This window comes from Echinops telfairi, unplaced genomic scaffold (genome assembly GCF_000313985.2).
Source record: "Echinops telfairi isolate 266 unplaced genomic scaffold, ASM31398v2 ScPeMD7_70;HRSCAF=299, whole genome shotgun sequence".
NCBI lineage: Eukaryota > Metazoa > Chordata > Mammalia > Afrosoricida > Tenrecidae > Echinops > Echinops telfairi.
This window is the reverse complement of record NW_022103968.1, coordinates 7,355,006-7,375,005: the sequence shown is the minus strand read 5'-3', so window position 1 is coordinate 7,375,005 and position 20,000 is coordinate 7,355,006. Positions and strand designations below refer to the sequence as shown.

The following is a 20,000-nucleotide window of genomic DNA, read 5'->3' as shown; positions in this document are numbered from 1 at the left end:
CAATTAGCCCATTAACGAGGCCGAGAAGGAGTTAAGTAGGGCGAGGCTCACTGCGGGCGGGGCGAGGCCGTGGTGTCGCAGTCGTGAACTCGGCGGCGGCTAATGATATTATAGGCGCTTTACTCAGGAACTTGGGCTTGGCATGCCCGCCGGGAAGTGCAGCGTCAGGGTGCCTGACATTCCTGGGCTCTGGTTCGAGACTCCAGGCCGCATCTGGGGGCCAGCGCTCACGGAATCTCCTTGCCTGGCGATCCTGAGACCACAGACCCAGGCGTAGGGGGGTACGTGGGCGTCTGGCCTCCCTGGAGAACTGTGGCCCCAACCGCTTTGAACTGTTCTGCTGGTGGCTGGACTGATTCTAAGTAACAGTTAATCTGGGAACCCATGGGGTAGATGACTGGGCACAGGGGGGGGGCGTGAAGGCTAGGGCGGAAAGCATGTGGGCGGGGGACACCGGGTGTTGGGAGTCTACCTGGGACCCAGCCCTGCGCTTCTGCCAGGGATTCGCTGATTACATCCTGGGGAGGACTGAAGCGCAGGAAAAGTTTAGCAACTTACTTATCCAGCCTAGATGGAAACAAACCGTGCCCAATTCTGAATCTTTGTTTCGGCCCCTGCCTCTCTTTCCCTTCCACTTCCCGGCAGCAAAGCACCTTTGTTTATGCAGCAGTTCTGAAACTATCAGTATTTACCACAACCCTCCCCCAACTCACGGAAACCGCAATTCCCTGGGAGGAGGGGGGGCTGGTGGGCCAAGGCCTAGTCGGCCAAGCTCTAGGGACCCCCTACTGTCTGCCCCCAAGGCCTCTAGGCCTTCTAGCTACTGTGGTTCTCAAAGCTGGAGAAGGGGCCATGCAAAGGCCCCTTTACATCCTAGAGGTCTGAGAAGCTGAGGCCAGGCAGGCTTGTTCTAGCTCAGGCAGCGGGTACGTAAGTGCGGGTACTGGGACTCGAACCCAGGCCTCACACTCCACATCTGGGGCTTGCTGCCTTGACTCTAAGATCGCAGAGCCCTCGCAAGAGCCGCGGCCAAAGGTGCGGGCGGCAGACTGCAGAAGTTCGTGGATCCGCTCCCACCCAGCCTCATGGTCCCTATCCCCTCCGCGCGCGGGGCACCGGGGTCAGGTGGCCGCTGTCCCGGATGAGAAGGGCCTGCGGAGGGCGCTGGAGCCGTCCGGTCCCTGGCCGCTCCATCTCGCAGCCGGCGGTTGCTCCAGCCCCGCTAAAGATCCGGGGTCTTCGTGGTGGGAGTCCCCGAAATCTGGCCGTCCGTAGCCCGTGGGGCGAGGACACGGCGGGCGCCGGCGGGTCGGCGCACCGAGGCCCGGCCTTTTTGAAATTTCCGGGGCCTCTCGGCGGCGCTGCGATTGGCCGCAGCCAGTAACCTCTATGCAAATGAGGCCGCGCCGCCCCCGCCGCCCGAGCCACAGGAGCCAGCTTGCTAGGCTGGCATTGGCGCCTGGGCTGGGCTGGCGCACCGAGAGCCGCGCGGGCAGGGATCCCGCGCCGCCGTCCGGCGTCCGCGTGTCCCCCGCGCGGTGGGGACGCCGCGCCAGCCCCGCTGCCCCCTCCCCTGCCACTCTCTCCCGCCCCTCCCCCTGCCCGCCTGCCTGCACCACCTTTCACCCAGATCATCTCTAAAGGAGTTCTTGGTTTCCTCCGATTTCTTATGAACCCAGGATGGGCAGCAAGGAAGATGCCGGCAAGGGGTGTCCTGCGGCCGGCGGCGTCTCCAGCTTCACCATCCAGTCCATCCTGGGCGGGGGCCCCTCGGAGGCGCCTCGGGAGCCCAGCGGCTGGCCGGCCAGGAAGCGCAGCCTGTCCGTGTCCTCGGAGGAGGAGGAGCCGGATGATGGCTGGAAGGGGCCCGCCTGCTTCTGCCCGGACCCGCACGGCCCAAAGGAGCCGGGCCCCAAGCACCACGCCCCCATCCCCTTCCCTGGTCTGGGTAAGGAGAGTGCGCTGCCGGCCGGCCCAGGCGACAGTGAGAGCCAGGGGAGGGAGGCTGTGCACCCACCCGACTCCGGGGCCGAGGGGAGGGGACCCGGCACTCAGCTGCTTCCTGGGACATTCGCACGCGAGCACGCGGGGAACACGGACCCCGAGTCGCCCGGGTGTACTGGATGGGCAGAGGGTGAGGCTGGAGGGAGAGGGGACCACAGCAGGTTGGGCACCGGGAGATCACACACAGGGCCGTGCCCTCAGTAGTCCCCTTGCACGTGGGAGTGTCCTACTGCTTGCGGAGGTCTGGAAGTGGGGTCCGAGCCGCGCCAGTGTCTCTAGTCCGAATCTGCTAGTCTCTACTTCAGTCTCTTTCGGAGCCCTCTTGCTCCCCTCTCTGCTCTTCGGAATGATTAGCACTCCAAGATGATTGACAAGGGTGCGTCTCAAAAATGGTTCCTTTTTACCACATCTGACCAAGGGGAGCCACGCGTTCGTCGTGAGCCGATTTCTGAACTAACAGCCTTGTGACACGATGCCCCCTCTACAGCGTAGTGACTCTTCCATCTCAGATCTGAGGAGGCAAAATGCCCCTTTAAAAGGATGCTGTTCCTCCCACCAGACCTCTTCCCCTCCTCAGCCCCCCCCTCGCCCTGCCACCGTTGCCACCTGTCCTTTCACGAAGGGGGGAGCGCAGAGACCCCGGCCCACTGTCCAGACCCGTAGCACGGGGTTCCTTTCTTGTGGCATTTTAAAAGGCCGGGGGTGCTGGGCTCAGTAAAAGCCAGAGGGAGAAGGTGGAGTTGATAAGATGGGATCATGGCTGTAGACGCCACCGGCCAGCCCCATGAGCTGGCAAGAGTTGAGGGAGGATCCCCAAGGCTCTCGCGCCCCCAAAGCCTTCCTGTCTGTTCTCGCTCCCCAGGTCCCCCCAAGGGCAGCGGCGCTGCGGGGTCGGCGGGCTCGGAGCGCACCCCTTTCCTCTCCCCGGCGCACCAGGACTTTAAGGAGGAGAAGGAGCGGCTCTTGTCCGCAGGCTCGCCGTCGCCGGGGCCCGAGCGTCCGCGGGACAGCGGCGCCGAGCGGCAGGCGGGCGCCACGAAGAAGAAGACGCGCACGGTCTTCTCGCGCAGCCAGGTATACCAGCTGGAGTCCACGTTCGACATGAAGCGCTACCTGAGCAGCTCGGAGCGCGCCTGCCTCGCCTCCAGCCTGCAGCTCACCGAGACGCAGGTCAAGACTTGGTTCCAGAACCGCCGCAACAAGTGGAAGCGGCAGCTGTCGGCCGAGCTGGAGGCGGCCAACATGGCGCACGCGTCGGCGCAGACTCTGGTGGGCATGCCGCTGGTGTTCCGGGACAGCTCGCTGCTGCGCGTGCCCGTGCCGCGCTCGCTCGCCTTCCCCGCGCCGCTCTACTACCCCAGCGGCAACCTCTCGGCCTTACCGCTGTACAACCTCTACAACAAGCTCGACTACTGAGCCGCCGCCGCCCGGGCCCCCAGCGCGGGCCCCCTCGGCCGGCCGGCCCTGCGGCCAGTCTCCTGCAATTTATACACCATGTGTATCCATGAGCTCTTATTTATGGCCTCAGCTCTCCTTTTTCTTTTGCTTATTTCGAGTATTTATAGGCATTTCTCAAGCCAGATCGCCTGCTTTCGACCCACGCCGACCAATACAATTTGGAAAACATTTTGGAGGGGGAACTTTCTCTCGTGGTGGCGGGAGGGGAGGGGCCGTTTGGGCCACATCAGTCTTGCCTGGTAGACTTGGAACAAGGAGACACAGAGAGAGAAAAGACCACCAATAAAACCAGGCCCACCTCCCACCACGCCCCATATATACGCCTGTATATATGTACATGTACATACGCTTGGCCAATCCAGCCCCTCGGAGGCTTCTGGACAATGATCGAATCGACTTTCTTTTTTCCGTTTCCCCTTTCCCCAGGATGGGTAGGGGCGAAAGTAACGATTTCAGACTTGTAAATATTTTTAAAGAGGAGGGGGAAAATAAAACATTTTAAACATTCTTTGCTACCTTTGATGGGGTTGATTCCGGGGTGTGCTAACACGCAAAGGGTTTCTCGATTTACCGTGGAAGCGTTTACAGTCCTCCACGTGGGGCCAGGCTGGGATAGACCCAAGTGGAGGGTGGGGCCAGGGCCAGGGCTCAGAGGTCGGGACCTTGGCGACACCTCCCACCCCTACCCCCTCAGGGAGCTGACATCCTGGCTCAGGACTGTGGCGCGCTCTCTGGAGTCCGCGCGGAGATGGATAAAGGCTGGGAGGCGGGCCAGACTGCTGGGCACTGCGACCTCCGCTGGGGAGCCGGGCAGAGCCCTGGCAGCCTCGTGCCCGCACTGGGATTGCTTTGGGCTCGGCCGCAGCTTTGTGCCCGGGGCTTCCCGTTCCAGAGCGCGGAGACCGCCGAGCGGCGCTGCGCGAGCCGAGGCAAAGCTCCTGTTTGGTGCGGAGCGCGGAGCCAGGCGCGACCGACTCTGCAGCCGCTCCCCGGCCCTGGGCCACGACTCGGGTTCGCGTCCCGCGCGACGCGGGAACTCGATGGGAAGTCCGCGCTTCGGCGGAGGAGGGATCGGAGGCTACTCGCTGATTAATCAAAATAGGAGCGTGAGCCCAAGGCGCCTGTCCCCAACTTTGGCGATGAAGAGTTCGCAAGGTGCGTGGCGAAGCGACCAGATCACCGGCCAGTACGCTGCGGCTCGCGCTGCTGGAGCCAAGACGCGCAGCCCGGGCGCCCACGCCCAGAAACACCTGCCGCCGCACGGGGCCCGGGAGCGCGCCGATCCCAGGGAATAGACCCAGGAGTGACATGCAAATCAGTCTCTCGAGCCCGCGCCCTTTGGGCCACCTGTTCCTTCGTAATGCGTGGGGAAAGGAAACCTCAGCACGGAGCAGGGCCAGCGTTCAGGGCCCAGAGAAGCGAACTCTTTGGTCCTTTATGCCCGACCCCCGGGGACCCTCACGCTGGATGATTCTTGGGGTCTGCAGCACTGGGACCTGATCTCAGCCATGAGAAGGGTGTGTGTGATAAACTTGGTCCTTTGCGCTGAGAACCGTCGATATCACCTTCGTTTTGTAATAATCTGTAAGATAGCTGTAAACCGACTGAGAACGACTAAAAACTGCCTGTCGAATACGAGTCTGATTTTGTTCATCTTGAGGCGATCTATAGATTTCTTCTTCTCACAACAGATTACATTTAAAAATTCCAGTCTATCCCAAAGCGATGCCAGGATGGTGCTCAGAACACACATCTGCCAGGAAGCGAACTCCAGTGCTTTCGTTTCATTTCAACGCAGTGCAACTCAATCTATATAGTTGCCAGGCCCTGGTCAATGCAGAGCACTTCTCTAAATAGGAAATAGTCCAAGGGGAAACAAAAGCCACTGGAGTTCTGTTTTCTTATTTCTGATTCACAGTGCACACATTTTTTTTAAACTGAAGTTCTCGCCTCCTATTTGATCCCTTTCGAATCAAATGCCTAAGGAAATCACGCAGAAATAACCAAGTTGTCTCTAGAACCTCATGCCTAGGAATAGCCCACCGGTACCCGTATTTGCTTGCATTTCACTAGATAGGAGTTGTGATGGTTTAGACAATGCCTGGTCACTGAATAGCGCCCCACCCTTACTTTCCTTAAAGGAAGCAATTTCCTCTAGCCCCTGTCAGTCAAGGCACTTCAGGGAAATAACCCTTTCTCTGTCTTGAAGTGTTTATTTGACTCTTTTTACCAATCGAGAAATTAGCCATCAAAGGTGACCCAACGGTGTGGTTAATTAGTGCTAGGAAGTTCTTTCTTACAGGTAGCTAAGTATGAGCACAACGGAAATAGACTTTGCATGTGGATTTCAAATGTTACTCAAGACTCCACCAAAAGCAGCTTGCCTATCTCAAGACCATCAATTCATTTGAATAATCAACAAAACCATCAACCTTCTCTCAAACTCTCAACTAGATTTAAAAGACTGACATCTCCTGAAACTCAAATAGAGTCCGCCTGCAACTGCGAGCCTGGGGGACCTGAATCATGCACACACAGGATAATGAAATACACTTAGATTTTATTAGCGGGTCATTCTTGCTCAGCCTCGCCAAACACTAATAGAATTAAATAAACAACGAGGAGAGGGAACCAAATAAGCCAGGAGAAAAAATTATTTAGCTAAAGTTAAAATGGAGGCAAAGATCACCGCCCGCCCTCTCTTTTCCTTTCCTTTTTAAAATTCTGAACTTGGCCATTCACTTGTTGATAGAGAAGGTGTGGAGAGTTAAGTATGAGGTTGTGTGTGTGTGAAGGGCAATCATCTCTTTTAGCAGTAGTATCACCAGTGGCAGGGCAGAGGGAGGTTGCTGTGTGTGTGTGTGTGTGTGTGTGTGTGTGTGTGTGTCTGTGGTAGCAGGAGTCAGAAAAGGGGTATGTGTGCCTGATTCAGGGTGTGTGAAGGCAGAAAGAGCACACAACACTCCTTCTTAGTGCACCTTAAAAGTTGAGCCCTTCAACCTCAACAATATCCCCCCACTTCATACAAAATCAAGTAATAAAGTGAGGTTTTTATTCCTTCACAAAAGGTAGTGAAAAGGGACAAAGAGCATAGATTGAATTAAACATTTGCAGAGAGTGTTTTACGATTCAAGAGTCACTGAGTCACTGCATTCCAGTGAGCGATTAAATATTGAGGTCCTTTCATGTGGAGAGAGATGGGGCTTTCTACTTCCTAAGGTATTACAGGATGGGAAACCCACAGGACAGTTCTACCCTGTCCTACAGGGTCGTTATGAGTAGACATCTATCTACTTGGCAGTGAGTTTGGTTTGTGTTTTTCCTTTCATGACAATCAAATCACTTGATCAAATCACTTGCACTGACTGAAGAACCCATATTGATCTTTGTATTTTCAGAGGATTCAAGAAACAGCAAAGGGTATAAACCAGGAGCTAGCAACTCTGGGGAGTAACTCACACCCATCAAGTGAATTCTGATGTACCCCTTACAGAGTAGAACTGCCCCCTTTGGGTTTCTGAGACTAGATCTTTGCGGGAATAGACAACCTCATCTTTCTCCCGTGGAGCGCCTAGGGCCTTCGAACTGCTGACCTTGTGGTTAGTAGCCCAATGGGTAACTCACTCCTTACTCTGAGGAGTAGCAGGGCAATTTAAGACCCTACATCAACATCATCTCCTAAATGTGTCTGAGCCTTAACAGGTTACAGTCATCCTCGGGCTGTGTGCATCCATGTGGTCTATCCCCACTGGGCAGGCTGCAATGACTAGTGTGTTGAACACACCTCTCCCAGAGCCTCTCATCAGACCTGGCACCCAGCAGGCACTCTAAAGGTGTTAGCAGATGATGAAACTGAGGAAGGAAACAGTATAAACAAGGAAACACGTCTCTGAGACCACTCACATTCAAGACAATGCGAAATGTGAGACCCTTGTTCTTAGGGGGACACTCCAGGGAATGGGGGCAATGGGGTAATTAGGTCAAAATATTTTGATTGGAATCAGGTTCCTTTTCCATCCTAGTTTTTAACAAATTCACGGGCTCTTTATGAGTACTGACTAAAAAAAGATTCTTATGCCTAGGAGATTGGGTTTAGGAGTGCGCTATGAAAAGCGCTAGAAGGAGCATATGTCCGGATTACTATTCTGAGTCCCGGCAGGGCGTCGGCCAAGGAGGACTACATCTCCCAGCGTGCCCCAAACAGGCAGGAAAGAACGTGAGATCCGCTCTTGCGCGATGTTCGCTGGGAGTTGTAGTTTTCATCTGCCCAGCCCTTGCGTGGGCGCCTCTTCCTCGAGGTGCAGCGAGACCATGTGACCGGAAGAACCGCTGTTTCCCTTTGAGCCGGAACTAGATGACTGATTGACTGACGAGGGAGGGGCATTGAGCGGACCAATCGGTTGTCTAGAGTGAGACGTTGGCGTTTGAAACCAGCCAATGGTAGCCATCCGCTAGAGCCTTTTCTCCGCCTCCTTTGCCCAGCCCACTACCGCTCGGAAATTGGCCCTTCGGCGGGAACGGCGGCGGTGGCAGCGTTGTTTTTGAGTAGAGCTTAAGGTAGAGAACAAGGCGACGGGCGCCGAGGCGGCCTTCCGGGCAGCTCCCGGGCCCGGGGATGGCGGAACTGCCCGTCGGGGAGCCCGGTGCGCTTCCCCCGGCCTCCTCCCCAGCAGCGTACGGGCTACAGGCCTCGCGGGCGGGGTTGGGAGAGGGGGTGGCCGCGCTGGCCGGTGGGGACGCGGGGGAGGGGCGGCGGACTGTGGCGGGAGCCCTGGCTTGGCGCGGAAGCCTAGTTGTCTGGTTTCCCGCGTGGGATCTTTTCCTGCAACCCCCCACTGTCCCGCCACCGGGCTCCCTGACCCCTCCACGCCGGGACCCGTGGGGACTTCACTGGGCTCTTCTTCCGTAGATGACCGGCTCGAACGAGTTCAAGCTGAACCAGCCGCCCGAGGATGGCATCTCGTCGGTGAAGTTCAGCCCCAACACGTCCCAGTTCCTGCTCGTGTCCTCATGGGACACGTCCGTGCGCCTCTACGATGTGCCGGCCAACACCATGCGGCTCAAGTACCAGCACACCGGCGCCGTCCTGGACTGCGCCTTCTACGTAGGTGCCCGCCCCGCTGGCCCGCACAGGGCCCCGTGGCCCCCGGGTGGGGCGCATCTGGCAGCCCCTGAGGTGGGGGTGGGGGTGGGGTGGGCACCCCCGCAGAGACTCGGCCTTCCTTTTCCGGCTGAGTACGGTAGGGTAGCCCGGTACCCTCTCTGGACGTGTGACACCTTGATTTGGAACTTGGCAGTGAATCAGTAAAATCTGACCGCCCTCGGAAGAGGAGGGTTTATAAAGGGGTGCTTCGGAACTCAGGAGCAGTGTGGTGAAGTAGCTCTAAGTGGCGCGGTCGGGTAAGCTTTGTGCAGCCTGGTCAAACCCTCTAGCACTGCTGCAGTAGAAACATGAGGCTGTTTGGACTCCCAAAGATTTACAGGCGCAAAGACCCCAGGGGTGGTGGGGGTGAGGGTGGGGGTGGTTTTTGCGGTGGCCCAAAGTGACCCTGTAGGTCAGAATCAAGGCTTTGGTGGCACAGTGAGCATGGTAGGTAGTGTCTGCCTCCATGGGACTTTGGGGCCGTTTCAGCCCAGGATATGTCATTACCAGAGCACAGACCAGAGTTAGCTGTAGGAACAGGGATTATCAAGCTTTTTAAAAAGAAAATCCCAGAAGCTTTAAATGACTTGAAAACTTTTATTTTTTAGGATCCAACTCATGCCTGGAGTGGGGGGTTAGATCATCAACTGAAAATGCATGATTTGAATACTGATCAAGGTAATATAACCACCATGTTGCTGGTGAATTATTGGGTCGGAATGTGTAGCTTCTGGGGCCTAAGGGATAAGTATTTATCTCGGAAGAGTCATTCTTAAAGTCGCCTTGGATAGAAGTAACTTGAATTGAGGACTTTTAAAATTTAACTACTGGCCGTACGTGACCCTATCAGAAAATGTTTGCTATTTGGATGTGTACATACATACACGTATACAAGGGGGCTTCAAAAGTTGGCTGAAAAATTCTGTTAATGCCAGGTTTCCACACTTGGAAGCCCTGTGATTCTGTAGTGAAGTTCATTGTGCTCTGTTCCCCAGGTGTTAGCATGAAGTAGCTCTCAGTGCTCGCCTTGGCCCTGGCCATGCACCGAGTCCTGCCGTGATGTGGGGTTCATAAGAGCTTTTCAGCACTGTCCTGGTGCTTCAGAACTCTTTCCTGCAGTTAACTTTGTTGCAGTTAAGAAAGACAGGTGGTTTGTTTTCTCCATTTCTCTAACATAAATTGCTCTTCTAGCGTTCTATTCCTGTAATTATTGAGCAGTAAGATGTGCTTCACTTGGGCTTACTGAGTCAAGAACAAGATGCCACATTTTCTTTGAGGTCCAGCTGTGAGGTGACTTGTCTCCATGGGTTTGGTGTCTTTGGGGCAGAGGCTGGAGTAGAACACTCTAGCTGAGCCTTGGTGTGGGCATGTGTGCATATTAGACATGCACAAGCTGGCACAGAGATCTGACTAAATATAGAGGAGGAGGGGACAGTGGCAAGTATGGTCTAACACTGTGTCCAAAAAACAGCACATCAAAAGAAACTGCAAGTCCCTTATAACTGATACTTGGTTGTTGTTAGCACCTTCTCGGGTAAGTTTACAGGCTTAGGTTCTGTTTGCTGGAAACTTGGGGGTGGAGAGCACGTGTTGGTGAGGGATGGGAATATTGCAAAGATGAGGGCAGAAGTGCCACTGGAAAGCAAACAGATTTGAGATCTTACCGTAATCTAGGGATCTGACCTGTGCTTTCTCTTGTAAAATAGAGTGTTTTTCAAGAAGTCGCTGGAGGGTCCAGACCACAGATTGTCCTTTGCTTTACCCTGGTGTGTGGCAGACTGTGGCACTTCCAGGACACTCCGCGATGGCTTTTGGATGAGTGGATAAGATAGTGTGAAGAGTAGAAAGAACAACATTTTGTGTTGGACGTTTGTCCCACCATGAAAAACAAAAGAACTAAGGTCCTCCCCCTCCCCCTTGCTTTCCTCATCCCAGATTCTCAGCTACTCCTGTAACCATGTACACCAGTGTCTTGTAAGCATTTGCTATAATGCTCAAGATAAGAGTTCTTCACTCACTTGTTCACTCAGCACCTACTATACACCAGATACAATCAGAGGTCCAGAGTTAAACAGAGTTCTGGGCATTAAGGAATGTCGAAGCAAGAGGGGAACATAAGAGCCAGGCAGGCCACCATATTTTTGTAGTCTGATATTCAAGGCCACCTTTGCAGTTGCCCTGCAGTGGATTGAACTCTGTTCAGTAAGGTGAAGAGAGACAAATGGCCAACTTTACGCAGTGTGGACTTGCCACCTGCAGTCATTTCTGTAGAATTGGTATAGTTGTAGTTGGTTCCTTACAGTTGAATGAATGTTCCCGTTGTTAAAGTGAGGAATCTGTTAAATAGAGATGCAAAACTAGGTGTTGGCTTTCCCCCTGCCCTCTTTTATAGACAATCTTGTTGGGACCCATGATGCCCCCATCAGATGTGTGGAATACTGTCCGGAAGTGAACGTGATGGTTACTGGAAGTTGGGATCAGACAGTTAAATTGTGGGATCCTCGAACACCTTGTAATGCTGGAACTTTCTCGCAGCCTGAAAAGGTAGGTACTTGATACTAACAGGAATTACTGTCCTGGCTGATATGACTGATGGGATGTGTATTGGATGAGAGGTCTTGCTCTTAGCCCGGAAGCCTTGATGCAGGAGCTCCTTTGTCACTACACCGGAACCCAGTGTCGGAGGAAATTGACTGGTTGTTGCCATTGAGGTGGCTGCACACTGATGATGACTGGCGAACTTTTCCTCCAGTGCTTGCTGTGCTTGTTCCAGAGGCCATTAAGCTTAAGTTAAGCTCTCTTCCATGCATGTTTTACAGTTTAGGACTAAGAATCGGAGAGATGCCATTTAGCAAAGATGGTGGGTTGTTTTGGGCTGGATTTGATCTCTCCAAACCAGGGAGTGGGGAGGCTCACTTCTTGTCCTCCTTCAGGCCTCCAGGTTTCCTTTGCCTTGACTGTTTAAGGAGGCGAAATGGCTTAAGTTCAAGTTAAAGTGAAAAAGGTGGTCCGGGTCCCTGGCTTTTTACTGTTTATTTATATATTTTTAATGCTCGTCAGCTGTAGTCCGAAGGCACTAGTGAATGAGGCTTTTTAAAACCGAAACTTGGTGCATTATTCTAACCTTTTGATCTGTGTGATGAAAGTGTAATTGAACATTTTTGCTGTAGCCTCATCAGACCTGATCAGATGGTAGTTCATTTTCAAGATGGATCGTTTCAGCAGCTTCAAGGTATCCCTCACTGGATTCTGTTTCCTTGGTGTCAATACACCATTCGGTGCCTGTTAGCCATCATTATATGCTGTAGTGCGTCCAAAGAGCCATTATTTTTGTCACATCACAGTTGAATCTACTCCTGGCAAGACCTTTGTTCCGAATAAAATAATTGCATTGTTTCTAGTTTTGATTTATGGTTGTGTGTAGCATGTTAAGAGCTGTGATAAATTGCTGACAGAATGTCATATAATGGACAGCCCCACTGAATCAAGCTGCTTATTGGTTCAGCCAGGTTCATTATGTCACTTTTTTTTAATACTCCCCTTGATAAATGTATAGACCTCGTCAGTGGCATGACAGTGGTTTCGCTTGATTTACGATCAGTGGGGACCGAAAGCCTGGCCAGACCCCTTGTGTGTCACCTGTGTAGTAAAGATTTAAGATAAAATTCCAGATACAATTGTTCCATTATAAATCGAGCCTTTTCTGTTTCAGTATTTTTATTTTAAGTTTGGTCCTTCACACATCTTTGGTTAATTTTCACATGATGGTGAACTGAAAAACAAAACAAAATGATGTCACATCCTGTCTTGATTGAGCTCCATCTATAATCGGTTTGTTCCAACCTTATAACTCCTTGTTTTTCTAGCTTGGCATTGTTGAATTTACAGGCTACATGGCCGCTGCTGCTGGGCCTTGCTTTGTCGAGCTTCACTCAGCTCTGTAGAGCTGTGGTGTGCACTTACTGGGCTGCTGCTGATTTGCCCGGCGGTTTAAATCTGCAACAGTGGAGAGATGTCTGTCTTTGTCATGGGGCCTTTTTTCAATTTGTCTTGTTCTGCAGGTTTCGAAACAAGAGATCAGATTAAACTAGTTGCTTTTGAATTGAAAGTGGTAATACAGAGTGCAGTCACGTATCTGAAGTTTAGGTTTAAAAATGATTTAGTATTGCGGAGAAATCTGTTTTTTGCCACCATTTTTATGGATTTGTTAGCCAAACTGCGCCCCAAGTGATGTTGGATGGGAAAATTAACCACTTTACATTTTGATTTCAGGAAATTCCATAGTTTGCTAGGAAGGACTTTATCTGGAAGCTATTTTAATCTTGAAAAAGACATTACAAAAGGAGAAACACACATTTCCAGGAGAATAATGCTATAAGGTTTTTTCTTTAACGATGAGTTTCTGTCTTTGAATGTGAATATGACCCCAGGGCAGAAGAATATACCAGTCCCCATTCTGCTCATTACATTTTGACTCTGCATTCCACCTGAAACAAGGGGGCCGCTAATTAATGAAGGCTCCCTCTTTCTTGAAAGGCCTGTTGACTCAGGGTGACAGCTGAGGGAAGTGGGCAATTTTGAAAGCGTTTCCAAGTGATGTCTCCTTCCACAAGTGCGCGTAGGAAAGTAGACCTTTCTGAACGGCCAGAAGCTGGTGGGGATGTGTCCTGACGCAGTGTATACCCTGAGCTACTTACTCTTTCACAGTTTGTGTTAAACACCCACTGCCTCTGAGACACAAGCAAGCAAGGCAGGAAAATTTAGTTCAGTAATTTAATTTGTTTTGGGAATGATGAAAATGGAGTGTTGCGTAGCGCCTAACTAGAATGAATTATAGCGCACGTTACACAATAATGGTCAAGTATTAGGGGCACCTTGACTTGTTATTTGTGAAATACTTGTTATGTGTAGCTAGCATTTAAATTTTGATAACTGCGTTTGGGCGTCTGATCAGCTAATTTTTAAATTTTAATGGCTCCATGATTTTGATGCGCTCTCTGTTTGGGCAAATGTTTCCTTGTTCGCAAAAGGCTTGTAGCAAGTTTGGATCTCTCTCCAAAGGTGTACACCCTCTCCGTGTCTGGCGACCGGCTGATAGTGGGGACGGCGGGCCGCCGAGTGCTGGTGTGGGACTTGCGGAACATGGGTTACGTGCAGCAGCGCCGGGAGTCCAGCCTCAAATACCAGACGCGCAGCATCCGGGCCTTTCCCAACAAGCAGGTACCAGGCCCCTTCTGGAGTCTGAGGATGGAATGATGTGGTCACTTTGGTGTTTTGTTTTTGAGTTGTGATTCAGAATTTACAAAAGTCTTGCAGAGAAGCCTCACTGAATCTTTTCACTACCATTGTGTCTGTGTGGTAACTCCATTTTGGAAATGACTGGCTGCTCAGAGAGGTTAAGTAATTAGCCCAGGCTTGCCCAATGGGTTTGAATGGGGGCCTTGTTCTTCCTGGCCCCAGATGCCTGATAGGTACATGATAATCGAAGAGAGTTTTGCAGATATTTCCATTTATAATCCAGTGGAGTCAAATTTAAACATGGAAATTTGTACTTACGGATTTTGCTGCCCCCTCCCCCCATGTTTCTTTGTAACCCTGAAATGATTGAATTCTTTCACCAATCTGACTGCAGAACTCGGGTTTTTTTTTTTTGAAGAGCACCATTGAGATGGAGATAATGAGTCCGGGCTGGGTCCCCATCCATCACCACTACTGTCAGAGATTAGCCTGACCCCCAAATCCTGAGCTTCTAGGGGGAGTGGGCGATGGGGGCCAGCATGCAGTTAGAATTCCCTAAGAAGCCATTCTGTACACCAGCTCTCCTGGGAACCCCGTGACTGTCCCTGCAGTGGCTCCCGTGGCTTGGAGCAGTGAGGTGGTTGGAGACCACGTACAGCAGTTATCGCCTGGGCTCTTCTGCCGCAGAAGGCCAGTACTTCAAATGATGACCACAATTCTTATTCAGCAAGTTGTAAATCTCTGTAATATAAGGTATTCCAGTTCCATGGGACTTTTTGAGGCTAAAACACGCAATTAAGCTTCCCCCATGAACATTGCTATTGACTGTAGCCTAAAATTTCCCAGAGAACTCTTTTTTTCCCCCCCTCTAGCATAGACTGAATCAACCGCTGTGCTAAATAGGGTGATCCTAATGTTTCTCACGCTCCGTAAGTGCTTTTATTTCGGGGCTGTATCTTGTTCAAACCTTGGCAGATTAAAAAGCATGTATGAAGACTAGAGTTTGCATTTTCTGTATCTTGTACTGCCTTTGGTATATTTGTGTATTTGTTATTTCAAGAAAAATGAGGAAAGGTTTAGAAGAGTGAGCCAGGTTTAGTTAGATGGTGGATGTGTGTCATGTGTCCCCAACCCCCAGTGAAGGAAAGAATTCTTGCAGTTGTTAGAAGTAAAGAGGAATTATGGCAAGTTTGGATCTCTCCAAACAGAAAGAATGGTGTGTGAGCTACAGCAGAGTGTGGCGTCCCCTTCTGACTAGAGTAACAAATAATGATTCTGAAACACTTTAGAGTTCTTGCCTGTTAGACAAAGTGCTAGAAATCATTGCTTGCAACATGTGAAGCACTACTGGAGGAGGCAATGGACAGACAGATTTTCATTTTAAAGACAGATTAGTATTACATTCTTGAAATGTTCATAGCTCTGTCAGCGCTATTTGGCACTTGGCGAGAATTTCACTCTGTTCTTTTTGATTTTGAAGTAATCGTCTCTCTTTTAAGGGTTGAGTCTGGGGTCAGGGCTTTGTGTTCAGAAACTGGCCTCACTGTGTGTGCCCTTCCCTGGCAGGGCTATGTGCTGAGCTCCATTGAAGGCCGGGTGGCGGTGGAGTACTTGGACCCAAGCCCTGAGGTGCAGAAGAAGAAGTATGCCTTCAAATGCCACCGGCTAAAAGAAAATAATATTGAGCAGATCTACCCCGTCAATGCCATTTCCTTCCACAACATCCACAATACCTTTGCCACAGGTAACGACTGGCACGCTAGCCTCTGTCTAATGACTAGGGTAACCTCCGTTTCCCTTCGCATAGAATGCTGAGCATTTGAACTAGGCAGAACGGGAAAGACAAACAGACCAGACTTGTTCTCTGTAGTAGTGTTGGGAGGGCATGCGGGGGAAAAGGTGACGTCCGTAACTTAAACTCTTTGTGAAGATCATGTTGGCTTGTGTATCTGTGGTATTAAGAACCCTATAAACAACTGAAACTCCCTGCAGGTGGGTCTGATGGATTTGTAAATATTTGGGATCCGTTTAACAAGAAGCGATTGTGCCAGTTCCACCGGTACCCCACCAGCATCGCATCCCTTGCCTTCAGCAACGATGGGACCACGCTGGCAATAGCATCATCATACATGTATGAGATGGATGACACGGAGCATCCTGAAGATGGTATCTTCATTCGCCAAGTGACAGATGCAGAAACAAAACCCAAGTGAGTATGCTTCACCTGTGTTTGAGCCTTTTCTTGCATTCCACCCAGGATTTATTAATTTTTCTAAAGTCATGAATAGCATTGCTGATGCCTGCTCGATACTACTGCTGGCTGTAGGGCTGGTGTTGATTTTATCTTGTTCTCCCAAGCTTTCAATATCCGTGGGCTGATAGACGGCTGGTGGATAAAATGGTGCCCAGTTGTGTTGCAGAGAAGAAAGTCAAACTCTCATTCTTCTTGAATAGGCACTATTATTTGAATCTCTGCAGTCATTACTAGCTCATTGCTTCAAAATTAAGTTGAGGAATTCAAGAATAATTTACTTGAGCAAATTCTATTTAAGAATTTGAACTGCCAAAAACCCTCCCTCTCCACAGAGGTTATTTCTCTAATATGTACACAGCATGAATGACCTTCAGGTCACCCTGCACACGCTGAGTAAATCTGCTCTTGTCTGGAATGGCAGATTTCCTGACTTTGGAAATTTTTGCTGATGCCCAAGGCTCTTGGTCGTAACTGTTGACCAGGAGAGGACCATGGGCACTTTTGGACACCCCCCCCCCCACACACACACACACACAAAATAGTGTCTTGCTCTCTTTCACTGACCTAACTCCCCCGCTGAGGGAAAATGGACCCGGGCATGCGATAAGCCGTAAGATACTGACGCCAAGGGTCTCTGTCCATTTGGTGGCCCCTCTATTTCCAGCCCCTCAAGGGGTGGTCTCAGTAAACATCTATGGCATAGCGGAGTGTAGCAGAGGCCTAGATTCCCTCTGGGTAAGCATGGGTGTGGTACGCTCTGAACTGGCTGGAGGGCCCCCCCCTATCCTTATCCCCAGGTGGCAGAGTAGCTAGTCTTCCTGTCATAGCCTGGGCTCTAGAGAAGACTTGGCATGGAAGCCTCTTGGCGGAGGGCCTGTGTTTGCATGTCACCACTTGTGTGTGTCTCGTCCCGGCCATTGTGATCGCATTCTGCTCTTCTTTCCTTTTGAACTTGTAGGTCACCATGTGCTTGACAAGATTTGATTTACTTAAGTGCCATGTTGATGATAATAAAGCAATTCCTACTCCCCAGTGGTGGATTGATTATTTTTAACAAAGAAGCCAGGGGAAAGTACTACCTTTAATATTATAAAACCTGAAAATAATGGAAAAGAAGTTTTTATTGCCCCGCCCCCCACCCCACCCCCTTCCCCACAATTTTCTTTTTTTTAAAACACCTTAAATACATGAGATGGGTTGAAGGTTTGCTGTACAAGGTTTTGGGGCAAATAGACCAGGGGCCAGTGACTGGTGATTTCTGTGTCCCCTATAGAAATGAATGTTTGTAAATACAGCCGGCTTAGACCTCTCTCTTCCTGTCTTCCGGACCTCAGCTGGGAGGGACAGGCTCCGCTTGTTGCTCTCGCTGGTTTTCGTGGCTCAGTCTGAAGCTGCTTCAGACTGCCTCATGAGGAGGTTAATCTGCAATTAAACAGCATTTCCTCTCGGCCGGCTGATGTTTGCTGAAGCAGATGGTTCATCATTTCCTGGGCTGTTAACAAAGCGAGGTTAAGGTTAGACTCTGGGGAATCAGCTAGTTTTCAATCTTATTAGGGTGCAGAAGGAAAATGAATCAGAAAGCCTCCTAACATCATTTTGTGACTGGAAACAATTATTTATTAGCAAACAATTGATCCCAGAAGGGCAGATTGTTTGAGTCAGTAATGAACTGAGAGAAGACAGAGCAGATTTGTGGATTTGGAAAATAATTGTAACGTAATTGCAGTACATTTAGACAGGCATCTATTTGGACCTGTTTCTATCTCTAAATGAATTTTTGGAAACATTAATGAGGTTTACATATTTCTCCTGACATTTATGTAGTTCAGTGGCCCAGCGTTGGGGCTGAAGGTTCAGAAGGAAAACCATGATAGTTAGTGAGGAGCCTTTGTCTGTGTCGAGCCTGAAGCAGAGTGTGGTCTCAGCCAGGCCGACTCTAGGGAGTCCCATGTGGCAGCTTTGGGCTTAGGCCTTTTCTTTTCCGTTTATTTCATTATTTTGCGAGTGTATGTATGTGAACAGGACCCTGGTCCTTTTTCCAGAACGGAGTTTGTTGATCCCTGATGTCACTGTTCAAAATGCTGCTGACGCAGACATCTGCCCTGTTTCCGTATCTGGGGAAATGTCACTGCAAACACTTTGAATCTGAACCCCCCTTTGAAATGTCTTTTCTTCATTGCAGGTCTACCTAACCGTCCTGTGAAAGTGGTCTCTCTGTGGAAAGCTTGGTTTGCGTGCTACAAAGACATGATTACCCCCTAAGGGATGTGGCGTAGTCCTTGGGGACACATTGTGTAGTGTGTGGATTTCTCTGTTTTCTGTTGTAAAAAGAAACTTGCCTGTTACCATGTGCTACAGAATGCTGTTTTAGGATCAGGGGTCTTGGTATTCTTGTGCAGGGGTCTGAAGAATTGTTCCGTGTGTCCCTTACCTCTTGCCACCCCCACTCCCACCCCTGCCCCAAGCCCAAGGCTCTTTCTGTTCTTTTTGTCACACCATCTGACTGGTTATTTCTGTGCTGTCTAATAAATTGAGATTCAGAACCCTTCAATGCTGGATGTTTATAAACATTGGTAATGAATGCAATTTCCTACGTACAGAGGCTTCTGTAAAAGCAATATCCCCTTAATCAAAAGCGGGTTGTTGGTGGTGGGGGGGTATTTTGCCTCTTGCCACTGGGGGGACTGCGTGGCCAGTCTCTCCGGCTCTGATGGGACACTGGGGTGCAGCCCTGGGGACAGGGAGCTGTTGGAGTCCTGCCATTCCCCTGACTGGACCAGCTGTACCCTGGGCAGCCACAGAGGGCATGGCAGCCGGCAGATGCATCCAGGCATGACCCTCCCACTACTGGCCACACAGCAGGCGTCCTGCCACCAAAGAAGTCTCCACAGGCACCCAAAGGGTTGCCAAACAACAAGACCCCCTCTGTGCTGATCCAGGCGAAGCCCTCGGGGTGTAAACAATGCCACTTGCCTCTGCACTTAGCCACCCATTCAAGGTGCTGTGAAAACAAGCAGTATGACAGGTGGAGCGCTGTGAGGTGTCCCTGAGCCTGGACCATCGCACAGGTGCCGTGGGGCCTAAGGCCCAGTGGGCGTGGCTGGTGCTTCAGTTGCCCTTTTTGTTTAAAGAACGGTAATGATGATTGACTACAGTGGGGGGTGAGTGACGAGGTCTTTTGTAGTGCAGGCCATGTGGCCGCAAGCCTGACCAAGGGGACTGAGAAGAGGTAATGGGGCCAGGTTATTGTGAAGTGTGAGATCTCAAGATAATTTCATCAGTAGGGACTGTAGGTATCTTAAGTAACTCATTATCATGGTTCTGTAGTCAGACTGTTTGCAGCCCTTAGTAAGTGGATGAGAGACGAGAAAAATCTTTAAAACATTGTATAAAAGAACAAGATACCATCAAAGGGCAAATTCAAGCAACGTTGTAGCTTTTCTTGGCAAGCTCAATGTAGGGTGAGCATTGTAGGGGGTCCCTTTGGACCCAGCTTTTCGCTCTGCTTCCCCAGGTGTTACTGGCCCCGCTTTTCATGAGTCGCCCAGACCTGAGTCACCCAGGTGCCTGGTGTTTTTGTTCGTCTCCCTTCTCCAGATGTCCTCCTTTAGTTCCCTTTGCCCTGTGCTCTTCTTCCTCTGCCCGGCCTTGGCGCCCTCCTGGATGCAGCTGAGGGCAGCAATTTGTAGCCTCCGTCCTCTGGAGGGCTGCCTTGGGAGCTTTTTACCTGCAACAGATTAAATGAGTTCCTTCAACTACTCAGACCACTCCAATTCACATTGTAGCTTGGGCATGGATTGTATGCTTCGTATTTTGTCCTCAGTTTGGGCTATCTTCAAATTAGTGCCTTGAACAAGTTCAGTATCCCCCAAACAGAACTACACCCCCCTATCTGCTGCCCAC

The 20,000-nt window shown here is 50.9% G+C and overlaps 2 protein-coding genes across 2 annotated transcripts; both read left to right on the top strand.

Moving 5' to 3' along the window:
• Positions 1-1,680: 1,680 nt before the first annotated feature.
• HMX2 (H6 family homeobox 2) lies at positions 1,681-3,420 on the top strand. Its single transcript, XM_004700883.2, has 2 exons — positions 1,681-1,948; positions 2,867-3,420. Exons 1-2 carry the CDS (start codon positions 1,681-1,683, stop codon positions 3,418-3,420), a joined length of 822 nt encoding a protein of 273 aa, XP_004700940.1.
• Positions 3,421-7,955: 4,535 nt separating this feature from the next.
• Positions 7,956-18,648, top strand: BUB3 (BUB3 mitotic checkpoint protein). The gene is made up of 8 exons (XM_030885986.2): positions 7,956-8,019; positions 8,372-8,566; positions 9,214-9,283; positions 10,998-11,149; positions 13,667-13,825; positions 15,410-15,587; positions 15,836-16,052; positions 18,280-18,648. Exons 2-8 carry the CDS (start codon positions 8,372-8,374, stop codon positions 18,287-18,289), a joined length of 981 nt encoding a protein of 326 aa, XP_030741846.1. The 5' UTR covers positions 7,956-8,019; the 3' UTR covers positions 18,290-18,648.
• The last annotated feature ends 1,352 nt before the right edge of the window (positions 18,649-20,000 follow it).